Here is a 14,787-nt window from a genome sequence, read left to right as displayed (position 1 = left end):
ATCTGACGCTGCCTTTCACTGGTGACGCATTGTCTAAGCATTGATAATAAATAAAGTTACACATAATGTACTAGTAGTCTTTTTATTCAATAAACACCAACATTATACATTTTTTTATAATGCATAAATATATATAATTTGTAATGCAATAAACTTCTTATCAAATTAATCCAAACAAAGGGAAAAAAGGCCAGGGGAAATGTATAATAGGTTACTAATAAGACAAAATACAAAGTACATATATAAATTAAAACTTCATACTGTACAACTTACAAATTATTTTTGTAACTATTCATTAAAAATGTTAATGTATTAAAACAAGAAAAATTATAGAAAATGTTTTTTCATCATCCACTGGATAACCAGTGGAGCCAAACAGCACAATTAACCAGTACAGCAGTGTAACTTGATGAGTGCAGTACAAAAAAAGGTAAAGTAGTTTCATGGTAATTATTACAGAAAACACAATTATATACAGTACATAGATCTGTTTTGTATATATACATTTCTGTAAATAATGATTTGCTGGATTACATCTGTGTAAATTGAAAAGACACCTTGTTTAACTTTATTTCTAATACAGTACTTCTGGAGTAGTAACCACACTTTTTTCCACCATGTCACCTTACCACTTAAAAAGAAGTTCCAATATGAAATAACAAAGGTATAGTGACAACCTCTCTATAAAATCAGGCATAAATGGTTCAATTATTAGTGTTATGTACTAGTATATATGCCAGTTATGGTGATAAGACAAACTCTGTGCAACACACAAAGTTTTATTATTGCCAACACCACTCACTTAAATGTTTTCATTTAATTTTTTGTTCTGGAGTGAGAGTAAATAAAATCTTGGTCAACCATGACACTGACTTGAGATGCAATTGCCTGTTTCCCTTTTAAGTTACACAACTAGTGCAGCCTTTGGTCACATAAAAGTACTTTTAAAACAACAAAAAGCGCCGCATCATGTCATAGGTATAACACTGCAAAATATTGTCCATATGTAAAAAATCTGCTTAAGTTGAAAAAATATCTACACTTGTATATTTATTTTGTGTTCAGCAATTTGCTTAAAAATACAAACACCATATTCATCTAAAATATGATCATGGCATTAGAAACAAGGATGTCAAAATCCACAATTGATTAAAACACATTTTCCAACAGAAAAATAAGAAGTTGAGGATAATGATGTTATCTAAAATTGCAGAAATAATGTTTTTTTGTTTGTTTTTTTCTTCAAGAGAGGCATTTCCTAATGAGCTCCCATTACATCAACATAAATTGCAGAGGGAAGTTAAGAGTTCTGTTTGTAAGACTGACCCCCTCACACTTTGGATAATCTCCTGGCACTGAGGTCCTTGTGCAATCTTGGTGATTAATAATATGATATGAAATACTCTCCACTCTCTTTCTTCAAGGTGCTATTGAATATGAGGCCGAGGCTTCAGGATAAGTTTCCCCGTCTAGGACAGGAGGAAGGAAAAAAAAAGACATAAAACAGAAATGTTTGCACAAAAAAGTTTAAATCAAGTCGATATGTAACATAATGTCTGAGATAATAAACCAAAATTAATCAAAGCACACAAGTACTCACATCGTCACAGGACATGTTATATTCTGCTAGTACTGTCCGGCAGCGTGCTGCAATACTTCAACAACAGGTTAAGGAGAGATCTGCTAGTCACTGCATTCTGCCAGCCTGAGGGACACTGCTAATATGCAGTTGTGGAAGCATTAATACTGCACAGATTTATTGATCACCAATCATGAAACATGATGAACACCATAAGATATTCCCCGCGTTGAAAAGGATACATTGATGGCGCGACAACCCGTTTGTGTATTCCAGCAAAGAACAGGCCAATGAGAGTCACACAGCTGATTGTGAAAAACGGATGATTCCATAATGATGAGAAGAAAGAAACCTGTGGAAAAAGAAAGGCATGACAGAGAGAACCAACAAACATCTGTTAAGGCATACAAGCAGATTTGATGCTAATTTGACATCCTATGTAAATCTAATCTCTCATACTTTCTGAGTGTCTGGATCTATCAGCCAATTCCAGGCTCCCGTTGCTGTGCACACAGACACCACAATAAGAATCACTGCAATAAAAAAAAATAAAAAGAGAGAGAGAGAGAGAGAGAGAAAGAGAAAAGAAGTATTTTCTAAATAAACTTTAGGAAAAATAAGACTTAATATGAATTATTTCAATCCTTTCTGATAGCCAACAAAGGTGTTAAAGACACTCAAGTTAAGTGTGTATAGCTGTTTGGAGCAAAGACATATATAATAAAGATTTTAGTTCAGGTATTAAACTGAGATAGTTTTTGCGGATTCATAACTGGAGTGACTTACTACGCCAACGGCCTGTGGCCGGCTGCAAACAAGACACATACTCTGTCAGTCTTCTCTCAAAAGCCTTTAAGTCTGCAGAGAAGGAAAAGAACTGCATTGAAACACAGACCTTTGTCATTGTGCTGCTATTCACATCGCCCAGGAAATGCATCATCAAAAAGAGCTACCTTTATAGGCTAGATATGGAAAATGTCATGAGACTTAATAACGTTAAGCCAGCGTTGCACCATATTCTTCATATCATATACACTGTCAGATATGCTGGAATTATGATTGGACAACTCGATGATACTGAAAGCAAAGACATCGATAGGCTCTTGAAAGGCACTCAATCTAACTGAGGCTTTATAATCTTTCAAGATTTCAGTTACATGCTCCTTCACATACACTCAAAAATACATGTGTTGTGTTGCAGTGTGTGTTTACAAAATCAACGTTTGCCTTTAATAACTTCAGTCCAAAGAGTCTTAGCTTGTGACGCTAGCAGCCCAGTGCCAACACAACTAAACAAACTTGTCATAACCGACATGCGAACTCCCCTTTATGCTTGACGATGACACTTGTAGATGTGTGCACCAAACTGATAATGGAATAATTGTAATGTACCTTCAGCTTGCTCTAATGAATTCATTGCTCTTCCCCGGTGTTACAGTGGATCAGACCAGGCCTGCAGAAACACGCAGCTGCGGCTCAGCGTGCACCGGCCGATCGCGGAAGCTCTGTTCTCATTGGCTAAAGCAGAGTGCGTCACATCTTAAAGACCCTTATGAAAGGTGTTTTTAATCCCACTCAGCTTGGTACTTTAGTACTGAATCCATTTTTATGAAAATTGTTAGCTCGGACTTTCTTTTGAAATGCAGTTTCTTACCTTCTAAATTTCACCAACAAGCTTTGCTTGCTTGGAAACGGTGATTTCTGCACAAATTTTCTCCCCTCAAAAGATACTCTGGAATAATTTGAATATGTTAATACAAAACAAATCTTTGTTCATGGATTAATGGTTTAATAGAGGTTTTGTTTTTGTTTAGAATCAGTTTAAAGTTGAAGGTAGTTTACGTTTACTTGAGTATGAAGAATTTAAAACATTTTATAATTGTCTGGTGCTGGCAAGGACTTTTAATTCCATTGTTTAAAGCTACACTATGTAACTTTTGGCCCTCTAGCAGTTAAAAAATAAAACTGCATGCGTCTTGTGGAAAAACATTGTTTTGGTAATGACGTAAGTTGTGCTTCAGCTCTGCTCCTCTGCCATGAATGCGGTTCGAGGCACCAGTGTACACATGGATACTGGACATCTTATCAGAGAGAATGGACAAATAAATACCGAAAGAAAGGAAACTAATTCCATGATTCCCTGGAGGTTTGCCGTTTTGAATGATCCATGGTCAATTTTTCTGGTTCGTTGTGACAACAAACTTTCAGGTTCACGCTACTCCCACACCATACACACTCTTCAGTAGCCAGAGCTTATTTTCTCTGCGTATGGATATGACGTGAACACGTGCATATGCATGCAATTTCCCGCGAAATCCGTCCCGACAGCTCTAAAATATAAATCATTATTCTAGGTTTATCAAAGTGTATTTGGGTAAGTAAGACCCAAATCTTTTGTTTTTTTTTTAACAAAAAAAAAAAAAAAAAAGTGACAGTGTGGCTTTAAACACTGTCACAAATTTATGTGCACTTAATTAAAACACACAGCTTTGTTGTGAAAAAAAATAAATAAATAGGAACTATGCCCAGACTTTTATTGGATGGAGTTTGTCTTCTTGATAAAAAAAAAGAAAAAAGAAGAAATAAAATCATAATGAACACGTAAGCAATTGCTACATAGCATGCTCTATACATGATATCCTCTAAATAGAAAATTTAGTGGAATTCTTTTTTTTTTTTTTTTTGTATATATTTAAATTTTCACTGGAAAATGCTTGGTTACGATCTAAAATATATTGCATTTCTCATGAGATAAGACAAGTACATTTTAAGATATTGCATAATATCTATCCAGCAAATTGTCTAATTGCTGTTTCTTCTGATGTATCTAATTTGTGTGTATTCTATAAAATAAAACCCTTATTTGTCTCCCTTTCTAAACTGTCAGTTGATGTTATCTTTGACAAGATATATTTTCAACATTTTCAAGTAATAACCATGCAGTTGATCTTTCAATTTTTCTGTAGCATCAATATTTCATTCATAGGAACAAATTTGTTGATTTTTCAATTTCTTGCTTCTTTTCCCAGATTTCAATTTGTGTATATATATATCTTATGTATTGCAGTTAATGATGGTAAGAACACCTCCTTTCTGAAATGTTATGTTTTTCCTTCTGGCTGAGGATTTTGCCTTTTCCCCTTTTTTCTCTCTTTTATTGTCTTGTACAGTCCTAGTGTTCTGTTTGTAACGTGCAATATGTAATATGCAAAAAAAAAAAAAAAAATGAAAAATTTTTAATTCCCAGAGCTCTTTGTTTTTCCCCCACTGCTCAATTCAAATAGGTATTTAGTGTTTTTCCACTCAATGTGATTTTTATTTACTCCAAAACCACAATTACAAGGCATTAAAGAAATGAAAAAAGAAAAACAGAGAACACATGCAATGAATAAGTTTAAAAAGTTATGAATTATATATCAGGGTCCTTTTGAATATTACATTCTTAAACCCTCACATATCACATAACACATTTTCAAGCTTGTGTGTGTGTGTGTGTGTGTGTGCATATTTTAAGGGTTTACAGTAGCTCCAGTATTCTTTTTGAAATATAGATAATGATGGTTATGCTTTAAGGAACTTACAATTATGAATATAAAGCCACCCCCTACAACAATCTGCTGTGATATTCTCACAACCAGCATCCATTGCACCCAGTAAGGACAACTGGTCATGAGGACTGTGATCATAGACCTTCCATCTCCATGCATTTAGGAATAGGAAGTATGGTGGGAGAAATTCCATCAAGAAACATGGGTGGGCAACAAACCATTCCCTGACTGTATTTAAACGATTGAAACTTACGTTGTCTCAAACTATAACATATGTTGGCAAGTCATTTCTTACCAACCCCCTCTCATTCTCATGAATTAAGTTCCCTGTAAAGAGTTTCCAGAAAATTGAGACGTTGTGTGTTATAGGGCCCAATGATGGGAATGTGGCTGATTACACCACTCCCACATATGGCAGCACACATTGTAATGTTCCCGCCACGCTGGCCTGGCACATCAACAGTGGCTCGGTGACCAATAATATTACGGCCACGTCTCCTGACTTTGGTCAAGTTAAATCCTGCCTCATCAACATACACAAAAATGTGTGGGGATTCATCAGCCTCCAGCTCCATCACTCTCTATAAAAGATAGTAAAGCAATTTAGCAATTTAGGAAACAATTTACAGTAGATATTGTAAATCATACAGTTACACATATCCCACATTGTGTAACAGATTCTGCATATACAGGTTGTACTTGTCAATACTGAAGGACAAGGAGATTACAGCACTGTGTATTGTACAATGATGAATTCTTACCTGTACATACATTGCTCTAAATTGTGAGGAAATTGAATTGTTCCCCATCTAGCCTAAGTCTATCCATCTGACAACTATTACAACAATACCACACAACTATTATGTATCTAATATATGAGTGACAGGTTATTGTGATTATTGGTTGTTCTATTTAGCATGTAGGGATTTACACAATGAACATGTGTATAATTGCATTTGAGAGTAATATCATTCAATATCAAATGAATGCAAACTATTTTGATCTGCAAGGCTTACTCAATGCATTTTGTGCCAAAGCAATTATAAATGACTATAGTCATGTGAACAGATGACCTAATGTTCATATGGTTAGTCATATAGTTTGACAAAGTTTAATAGTCATTTGACGATTGTGCCAAAGCGATTGAGAAAAACTGTAAATTACATTAAATACAAGTTAATAATTTGTTTAAGTCACTACTGTGGTTGAAAAGCAGACTCGCCAAGTATCAGTTTTTCTGCTACAAATTTTATGCACACAAAATTATAAAACTTGCACACATAACACACATCTTTCTTTCTTTCTTTTTTTATTTTTTTTATTTACCTATTTTATAGGTTTAACAAATACAAATATTTCCAAGTGCCTCCTGTAATCTGCTTAAAACATTCCCATGGTTGGAAATCTTATACTACACAATATGTTTGCTGTGTGAGATCAGCATGTGAGAGTGCATTTCATAAGTTTATAAGGATGTCACAATTGTATCACTATACATACAGTATTGTAGCAGCAATTTGTTGAAATAATTTGAAAAAGTTTAAGGTGAAATTGATTTATTGATGCATATATTTGGCCACAAAATTTGCCACAGTTAAAGTAAACTTTTCATTTAATATTAGTTTTTCTAAATCGATTTTACGCATTTCTCTAAACTCAGGTCACTGCTCTCAATACAATTAACAGCCATCTGAACACTTTGTAATTGTCCTAAAGAGACTGTGCATTTTTCTTGATTTTCCTCATTTTCTCGAAACACTACATACAAATTTCTCTGATCTAAGATTCATGCTTTTAAAACAGTTAACACAAACAACTAAATTAAAGTCATACTCTCAAATGCACGTCAGGTTGTCAAAATGCCTTCATATTGATATCTGCTGTGTTAGTAATGCACACAGCAAAGAAAATGCAATTTACTAAATTTTTCACACAACTGCCATGACTTGCTATCTATAAAAGAGGTAAAATATGAAAATTCAGAGCAAACAATGAGGAAGAAGAAGAAGAGGAGGAAGAACAACACGAAGGAGAGGTGCAAAATGAGAAGAGGTAGAGTGGGTAAAGGAAGAGAAAACTGGAGGGGAAGGTTTTCTCAACTCTTTCAGGGGTGAGCACTGCATTGAAAGAGTTGAGGAAAGACCAAATGGAGATGGTGTAATGATGGTGAGCAGAGAGAAAGAGGACAGCAGGGTGGAAGAGTAAAGAAGACACAGAAGAGAAGAGGCTCAGATGATCTGATAGTTCCTCTAATTTGTCATATTATGAATCACGGTCTCTCTGAGACACACAAAGTGTTCGGCTTAATGTGAGCAGATCTACAGTGACTTCAATCTCAAAAAAGAAGAGGGAGAAATGCCATTCTTCTGCATGCCAGTCAATCAATGTCCACAATTACTGTACCACCTGTGCTTATAGTGCTGCTTTAGGACCATACAATTTAGCAAGACTGCTATTTTTTTGTTTGTTTGTTGTTTGTTTGTTTTTTAAAGTAAACTTCTTCATCATTCTCCTGAGGAAGAGCAGGAACAACTAGAAATTTAGAGGCATTTTATGAAAACAGATGAAAAAAGGTCTTTATTGTGGATTTTTATGATAAATGTGTTATTTCAATCATAGAGTTGTGTGTCTATAGCTGAAAATGTTATGAATTCAATAGAGAACACATCTATAGTTTTGATGTTAGTGTTTAGTTTTAATAAATGCATTATCAGGAAAGAATATGTTGCTTCATTATGCAGTGAAATTGAACTGTTTTGCAAAACTGAGTGTCTGTTTCGTCCGCTGTGTGAATTGTTTTGAGAGCACTGATTACAGTTTGGAGAAATTTATAAAATCGACTGAGAAAACTGTATTACAATAAACACTGGTTCATGGATGAGTATTTTCAGAGTGCTAAATGCAATACTTTGCTTTGTTGTTTTTAGGAGTGAATTTATTAACTAACACCACATTAAACTTTTCCCGCAGTAAATCTTCTATTTCACAGTCTGGGATTTCTTTCATGTCTACCAAGTCTGAGTCCTCCTGTGGATTGAATGTGACCTCACTGAAAGTCCAGCCAATCAGAGCTCTGAAGCCTGTGGGCGTCTGAAGGGAGCAAATGGATTTGAGCATGAACAGAGAGTCTGGACTAGTCTGCAGGTATTTGCATGTCTCCATGAAATGATCTGAACTATGGGGTGTTAATGTGAAGCAAAATATTTTTTTTGTTAGGCGGTTGTCAAGGAGGCTGGAATGAGAAAAGGCCTTATCTTGGACCAACTGCTTTCTTCCAGTCTTCTCCAGAATCCACCTCGTCCCATCGTTTAGAAGTCGGAACACACCTGAAGGCTGTGGTTGGTCTTTACCTGAGATCATCTCTAAGGGATGCCAGATTTGGCATGACACCCCAAAGCTCACATCAGCAATGTAAGGCTTCCCATGAATCTCCACCAGATTGATGAGATGAGTCTCCATGGGGTTGAGATCATTCACTCTGTTGTACACATTGGAGGCTAGTGTGGTGTATTTGTATCCCATCTCCTTTAGGACCCATGAGAACAAGAGGTTGTTTTCACAACACCAGCCTCCACGATTGCTCTTGACAATTTTATCATAAATGATCTGCAGGTCCATGGTGTTCCTCTCCCCACAGTGCAAGCTGAAGTTCTCAAATGGAATATTCATAACGTGCAGCTTGTGGATAGTGCACAAAGTTTTCAAGTCAGCTTTGTCATATTGGCCTGTAAATCCAATCCTTTTGAAGTACCCTCCCAGATCCATTATATTCCTTCAAGAAACAAAGCAAAAACAGTTTTAACAGAGTTTGTGTGGCCACTGGACAGTGTATTACACTCAGGGACCAAAATTAACACTCGCAAAATGCCGGTTAATTTTTAGGAGACACTGCACATAAAGAATAAGTCAAACAGTAAGAACGATAGTCGGAACATTGTTGAGACTCCAGTGGTCTATGTCTTCTAAGTGATCCAATAGGTTTTGGGAAAGAACAGAGCAAAATATAACTCATTTTTTCACTATAAATCTTGATCTGCAGTCTCCTTGGCTACCATGATTTCAAGCTCGATTACACGTCCTAGCGCCTTATAGCTCTCTGCACATGCGTCAAGCACTAGAAATTGTAGGCCTAATCTAGGGCAATTTGACTCCAAAAATGTGGTATTCGACTCCGATTCCTGGTTTCAGAACTACTGCAAATAATGTTATTATTTGCAATAAAATAAAATAAAAAAGTGGTAAAATCCACATCTTTAGAAGCAATATAATAGGTCTGGGTGAGAAACAGATCAAAATTTAAGTCATTTTTTTCTACTCTAAATTTCCACTTTTACTTTTACATCTGAAAGTGAAAGTGGAGATTTAGATTAAAAAAGAAATTAAATATTGTTCTGTTTCTCACCCAGACCTATTATATTGCTTCTGAAGACATTAATTTAAACACTGGAGTCTTATGGATTACTTTTATGTTTGCTTTATGTGATTTTTGGAGCTACAAAGGTCTGATCACCATTCACTTGCATTGTATGGACATACAGAGCTGAGATATTTTTCTAAAAATCTTCTTTTGTGTTCTGCTGAAGAAAGAAAGTCATACACATGATGAAGTATAAGTGAAAATAATATTTCTTGTGGTCTCCCATCCACCACTGTCGAAGTTTACCCTGCAAACGTTTACTTCTGCATTCCAAAACTCGGAGTGTGAAAAAGATCTCTATCAGTACGTCCACAGCATGAAGGTAGGATCCTGTGGATTTATGAATTAAATACTCTTGTTTCAAAATCTCCCCGCTCTGCTTCCGGTTGTCATGACATCGCCGGAACACTATAAAATACTCATGATAGCTTTTGACAACTCTATATCCTGTAAATCCACTTCGTTAGCTAATTACACTTTGACATCAACACCATAGATATCTATATAGAACTGCTAGAACGGAAGTTCCGAGACAAAATTTTCAAGATGGCTGCACGCTGGTTTCTGTGGCGCATAAGATGAATAAACAGTCTGAAAATATAATGCCCTGAGTGGAGTCGATTCCAAATTTTGGAGTTGATTATTGATTATCAATTCCCAACAACTCTGAATTGAGAATTATATTCTTATTCGAATCGATTCCAAGATAGTGTAATCAATCTTGAAACATGATTGTGCCTAGAGACTGCAAGATGTAGGCTACAGTGAAAAAAAAATTGTTATATTTTGGTCTGTTCTCACACAAAATCGATTAGATTGCCTCAGAAGACTTGGAATTAACCACGGGAGTCATACGGATTACCTTTATGTACGTTTCAGAGCTTCAAACAGACCAACAGAGCTGAATATTCTTCTGAAAATCTTAATTTGTGTTCTGCAGAAAAAAAAATAAGAATGTCATACACACCTGGGATGGCATGAGAGTGATTAAATGATGAGAGAATTTCCATTTTGGGGTTAACTATCCCTTAAATGTTACTGTCATCAAAGCCACAAACAGTCTACTAAAGAAAACATAGTCACGATTCGCGCAAACAAACAGATTACCTCAGTGTTTTCCATACAGAACGTCATGTGGCAAGTTTCGGATTAGGTCACCAACACGAAAATATGAGGAACAAATGTAATTTTTTTCATGTTATAGTTTTTTTCAGGCATGAAGCCGCCTTTCTATCGGTGCAATCTTTGTATATTTCATACACAATTTCTTAAGTACAGGAGATTAAACCGTTAGGAAGGCAGAGAAAGAGTTAAGAGCACGTCGGACAATATGGAGAAAAAAATAAAATAAATAAAAACGTGGCGTTTCGGGGAAGAAAAAAAAATCAGTTTCAGTTTCTCTTTGACCGCGTGTGGCCTACACTGTCACAAAAAATCCTAATTTTTTTTACTCATGAGATCGGAGTTTTTTCGCATCCGATATGCACTTTCAGTGTTGTTTTAAAATCCGATATTTAGATATCCGACTCGTATGCAATCCGATTCTCATATACTTAACATACATTTCACCCATAGACATAATGAACGGTAAGACCGCCAATGCTGCACACTGACAACAATCAGAAAATAACTTTTAAACTCTTTCTGGTCATATTGAAAAATTCCTACCCTTAATGAAGCCAATGAGACCTGACGTGTCAGTCAGAGGGTTAGATAACAGGAAGTTAACTCTTGGACCACGGAGTATGTCAAATGAGCTATAAATGACAACATGTAATACCATACAAATTGATATCTGAATTAACCATAATTTAAGGCACTTTGAATACTGAGAAAAACAACTCTAGCTACTAATGTGTTCTGCTGTAAACACCTAACATGCCCACAGCATAAATGTTCCAAGGATTACTCACGTTTTTAGTTAAAACGAGTCAACAATCACTTGTCTTGTGCTGTTCCTCACTTACTTCGTCTAAAGTGCGTTGGATAAGAGCTTCTGCCCATAGATTCTATAGTCGACATGAAATTCAATACTGTCCTGAAGTACGAGGCTCAGATAAGGATTTATTATGTTACAAAGCGTCCTCAAGTGGTCGAATTAAGGTATTGTTTAAGATTCTGAATTAATTTTCATTGCTGTCTAATGAATCAATTACAAAATGAAGAACTCCGTAGTCAAAATGACACAGCATGACACCGCAGTGCAATAAAATAATAATAATAATAAAAAATAAATAAAAGAAAAATACAGTGTAGCTCAAGAAATGTAACTCATTGCTACTCATGCACTCTTTGTTGGCATGCATTAAATATTTGTCTATTAAAAGTGTTTAATTGTTGGATAAAGGTACCATCAGTGTACTGTGATGTCCACAAATGAGGTGGCCGGGAGTGTTTAACTGGGGATCAATGAGTTGTTAATAGTTTTCTGCTTATTGAGCATACTTTCTTACTCTAATGCCTTTCAGTGAATTGAGAGAGGGCAGCTGGTGTCCTTTGAGTTGGGTAAAAAGCATTTAACCATTGACTTTCCCTTATGCTGTTCCAAACCAGCATGACTGTTTCTCCTCCTTGGAGTACAACAGGACTTGTTAGGCAGAACGTTAGGGACAGACAGCCTATTCACCATTCACTTTCTGTTCTCTTTTCTGTTGAACAAAAGCAAAGGGTGACTAAGACTGTCATTCTGCCTTACATCTCATTTTGTGTTCCATGACAAAAAGAGTAGGTGCTGCATTCAAGCATTTATTCTGATTCTGTTATTCTGATTTGGAGTTTTAGGATCAATCTTACATTTTTAATTTGACAATTTTTTATTTATTTTTTTGTGGTAAAATAGATGACTTTATCTAAATCTAACCTGTATTTGAGTTCAATTTGTATATTGAACCCGGGCCCACCCAAATTAGACCCAGGCCGAATATTAGATATTATTCTTTGACTTCAAATATATATAAAAAAATAGTTTAAAAAATGCATATATTCTGATTTCTGAAAGTGTGAAAGAACTGTTTGAATGCGCCGCTTCTCAGTTGTTAAGGAAAATTTGGTAAAAAAATAAAAAAATTGGGTAAAAACTTGCCCCATCCATTTTTTAGGGCCACCCAAAAGCAATTTTCTGGCTATGCCCTTGGTCTTAAGAGAATACAGACAGAGGCTGTAATAATTTTTATTATTGACAATAACATTGTTAGCTACTCCAAACTCCTCAACATATTTTTCAAATATACCTTCTCATTTGGATTAGTATGACCCATACTAAAAAACTGTTTTTCTAAAAAATAAAGGACATGTTATATACTGTATAGTAAAGGGGGACTAATAAAAACAGTGATAGGCTTACTGCCCCTCAAAGGCACAGTGACTACCCCCCCAACACTTTTCACACTCCATTTTCTCTGAATCTGAATCAAAGTTGAGCCAAACCTGTGTAACACAGGACATTTCACAGTCTAAGAGACTCAAATTTGGCCATTACTCAAATTTGACTAAATGTTTAGTTACTGCATGTTGCCTTTGCACAGCTGAATAAGAGGTTGGTTGGTTAATTAGTTGGTAAAGAAGTTTGGGATGCAAACAAGCTCAGGATGTATGTACATTGGACCCTAGAATATCAGCCTTTGTTAAACTAAAACCTTCCTGAAACAAATTCAAGCACTAGTAATCAAAGTGTAAGGAAGGGAGAAGGAAAGAGAAACAGATGTGGGCCATAGAACCCATAAGACATTTTTTGATGTTGAGATTAATTCAAGTTCTTTTACCCATGTGATGAAAAGAAAAGAATGCGTCACACTTGGGTTACTCGTCAGACTGTTTGGTCAGTAGACACAGAGCTGTTTTTGTGCTTTAATTAATGGATCCACAAAATCATGCATCACTGAGCAAACTGCAAGGCTTGTGTATCTGAAGCGCTTGTAGCTTGAATCAAGAGACAAACTTACATCACACATAAACCACAAAGAGAAAGGAAGGAATTCCTGTTTCCTGTGTCCTATATCCGCCTGCATCAAAAGGAGAACTTCGAGTCACACATGCTCATGGAGGTATTTTTTCAATTTCCATCTCATTTTCTTTCTTTGCAATAAGATCTGCTTCTGGCCTGGTTTCAAGTCAGTAGTAAGTCAAATACACCTTTTCGTTTAATTTTAAAACAATATGATAATATTACATTGCTAATGATGAGTAATGAACATGTTAAATGTCTTTGGCCATTCAAACAGTGAGAGACAGAGAGAGGAAAAAGAAAGCCAGACTCAGGTAAGTTATTGTAAATGTGATGTTCTCATTACTGATAAGGATGGACAATGCACAGACAACATTTGCTCAAGATTTGCTAAAAAGTTTAATTGCTTTATTTATTTTTAGGTTTATATTTTACGAACAATATTGTACTAAGAATATTTTCTCCTACATTGTGAGACTTTTTTATTGTGTGTTTGTTTTCTATTGATCATTTCATCCCCCGTTAGCGTTTGTATCAGCCTGGTATATTGTAAATACAACTTTGTTTTCAGACTGATAAAAAAAATCCTGTGTGCTGTTTCGTTCTTTTTACTCTTTGCTTAGTGACAGATGGCATTCCAATTCGCTAATTGCTTATTATAGGTCAGTAAGGAATTATATTTTTTTCTTTTGCTTCGCAGTGTTCAAAAGGTTCAGCAGTAACTACTGTACAGCTGTGCTTCCATTTATGGTTTGCTGTTTCTTTGTCTTTCCATCAGTTCAATACAAAAGTAATCAGCCAAACAAAACCATGCAGTCTTTATATGCAAATCCAATATGATGAATTATAAAATCTCATCATTACATTGTGTAAATCATATATGTAACTTAATCAGTAAGACATATTATCAAGTAAACAGTAAAGGAAACTGTCATGTCAACAAATATGACTCATCAGAAATAAGTGTGCAGAGGTCAGAGCTTTGAAGCAGCACTGACCTTTAGTGAGGTCAGGTGCACCCTCACCTACTTCACTGAAACTGGGAAGTTGTAATAGTTAATATTTATAAAGACAAACAGGAAATACCGTACAGAAGGTGCTCAAATGATCAGAGCTTTAAGTATTTTATATGTTTGTCTGTCAGGATTATAGAAATAGGTTGGTCAGTTACTATTAACTGTTATTTCTTCCATGAATAGATTGCCTTTTATAATAATGACAGTAATAATACTCTGTTATATAATTGGACAAATACCTTAAAAGAATGTTCCAGGTTCAATACAAGTTAAGCTCAATCGAC

General features: G+C 35.4%; 2 protein-coding genes across 8 annotated transcripts; both read right to left on the bottom strand.

Moving 5' to 3' along the window:
• Nucleotides 1-68: 68 nt before the first annotated feature.
• LOC127436036 (nuclear envelope phosphatase-regulatory subunit 1) lies at nt 69-3,090 on the bottom strand. The gene is made up of 6 exons (XM_051689976.1): nt 2,972-3,090; nt 2,366-2,437; nt 2,039-2,112; nt 1,822-1,931; nt 1,601-1,655; nt 69-1,469 (listed from the first exon to the last, which is right to left on the bottom strand). Exons 1-6 carry the CDS (start codon nt 2,994-2,996, stop codon nt 1,428-1,430), a joined length of 378 nt encoding a protein of 125 aa, XP_051545936.1. The 5' UTR covers nt 2,997-3,090; the 3' UTR covers nt 69-1,427.
• Nucleotides 3,091-5,749: 2,659 nt separating this feature from the next.
• LOC127446442 (arylamine N-acetyltransferase, pineal gland isozyme NAT-10-like) lies at nt 5,750-11,624 on the bottom strand. 7 transcript variants are annotated; one of them, XM_051707368.1, is made up of 4 exons: nt 11,458-11,592; nt 11,213-11,301; nt 10,407-10,478; nt 5,750-8,899 (listed from the first exon to the last, which is right to left on the bottom strand). In XM_051707368.1, the coding sequence occupies exon 4, from the start codon at nt 8,890-8,892 to the stop codon at nt 8,023-8,025; it is 870 nt and encodes a 289-aa protein (XP_051563328.1). In that variant the 5' UTR covers nt 8,893-8,899; nt 10,407-10,478; nt 11,213-11,301; nt 11,458-11,592; the 3' UTR covers nt 5,750-8,022. The 7 variants fall into 7 exon arrangements, with proteins under 7 accessions (XP_051563328.1, XP_051563311.1, XP_051563356.1 ...); XM_051707351.1 differs by lacking the exon at nt 11,213-11,301 and having other exon boundaries at nt 11,458-11,605; XM_051707396.1 differs by lacking the exon at nt 10,407-10,478.
• Between the last annotated feature and the right edge of the window lie 3,163 nt (nt 11,625-14,787).

This window comes from Myxocyprinus asiaticus, chromosome 1 (assembly GCF_019703515.2).
Source record: "Myxocyprinus asiaticus isolate MX2 ecotype Aquarium Trade chromosome 1, UBuf_Myxa_2, whole genome shotgun sequence".
In the NCBI taxonomy this organism is placed as follows: Eukaryota; Metazoa; Chordata; class Actinopteri; order Cypriniformes; family Catostomidae; genus Myxocyprinus; species Myxocyprinus asiaticus.
The sequence above is the reverse complement of the archived record's forward strand: the minus strand, read 5'-3'. Positions and strand labels throughout refer to the sequence as shown.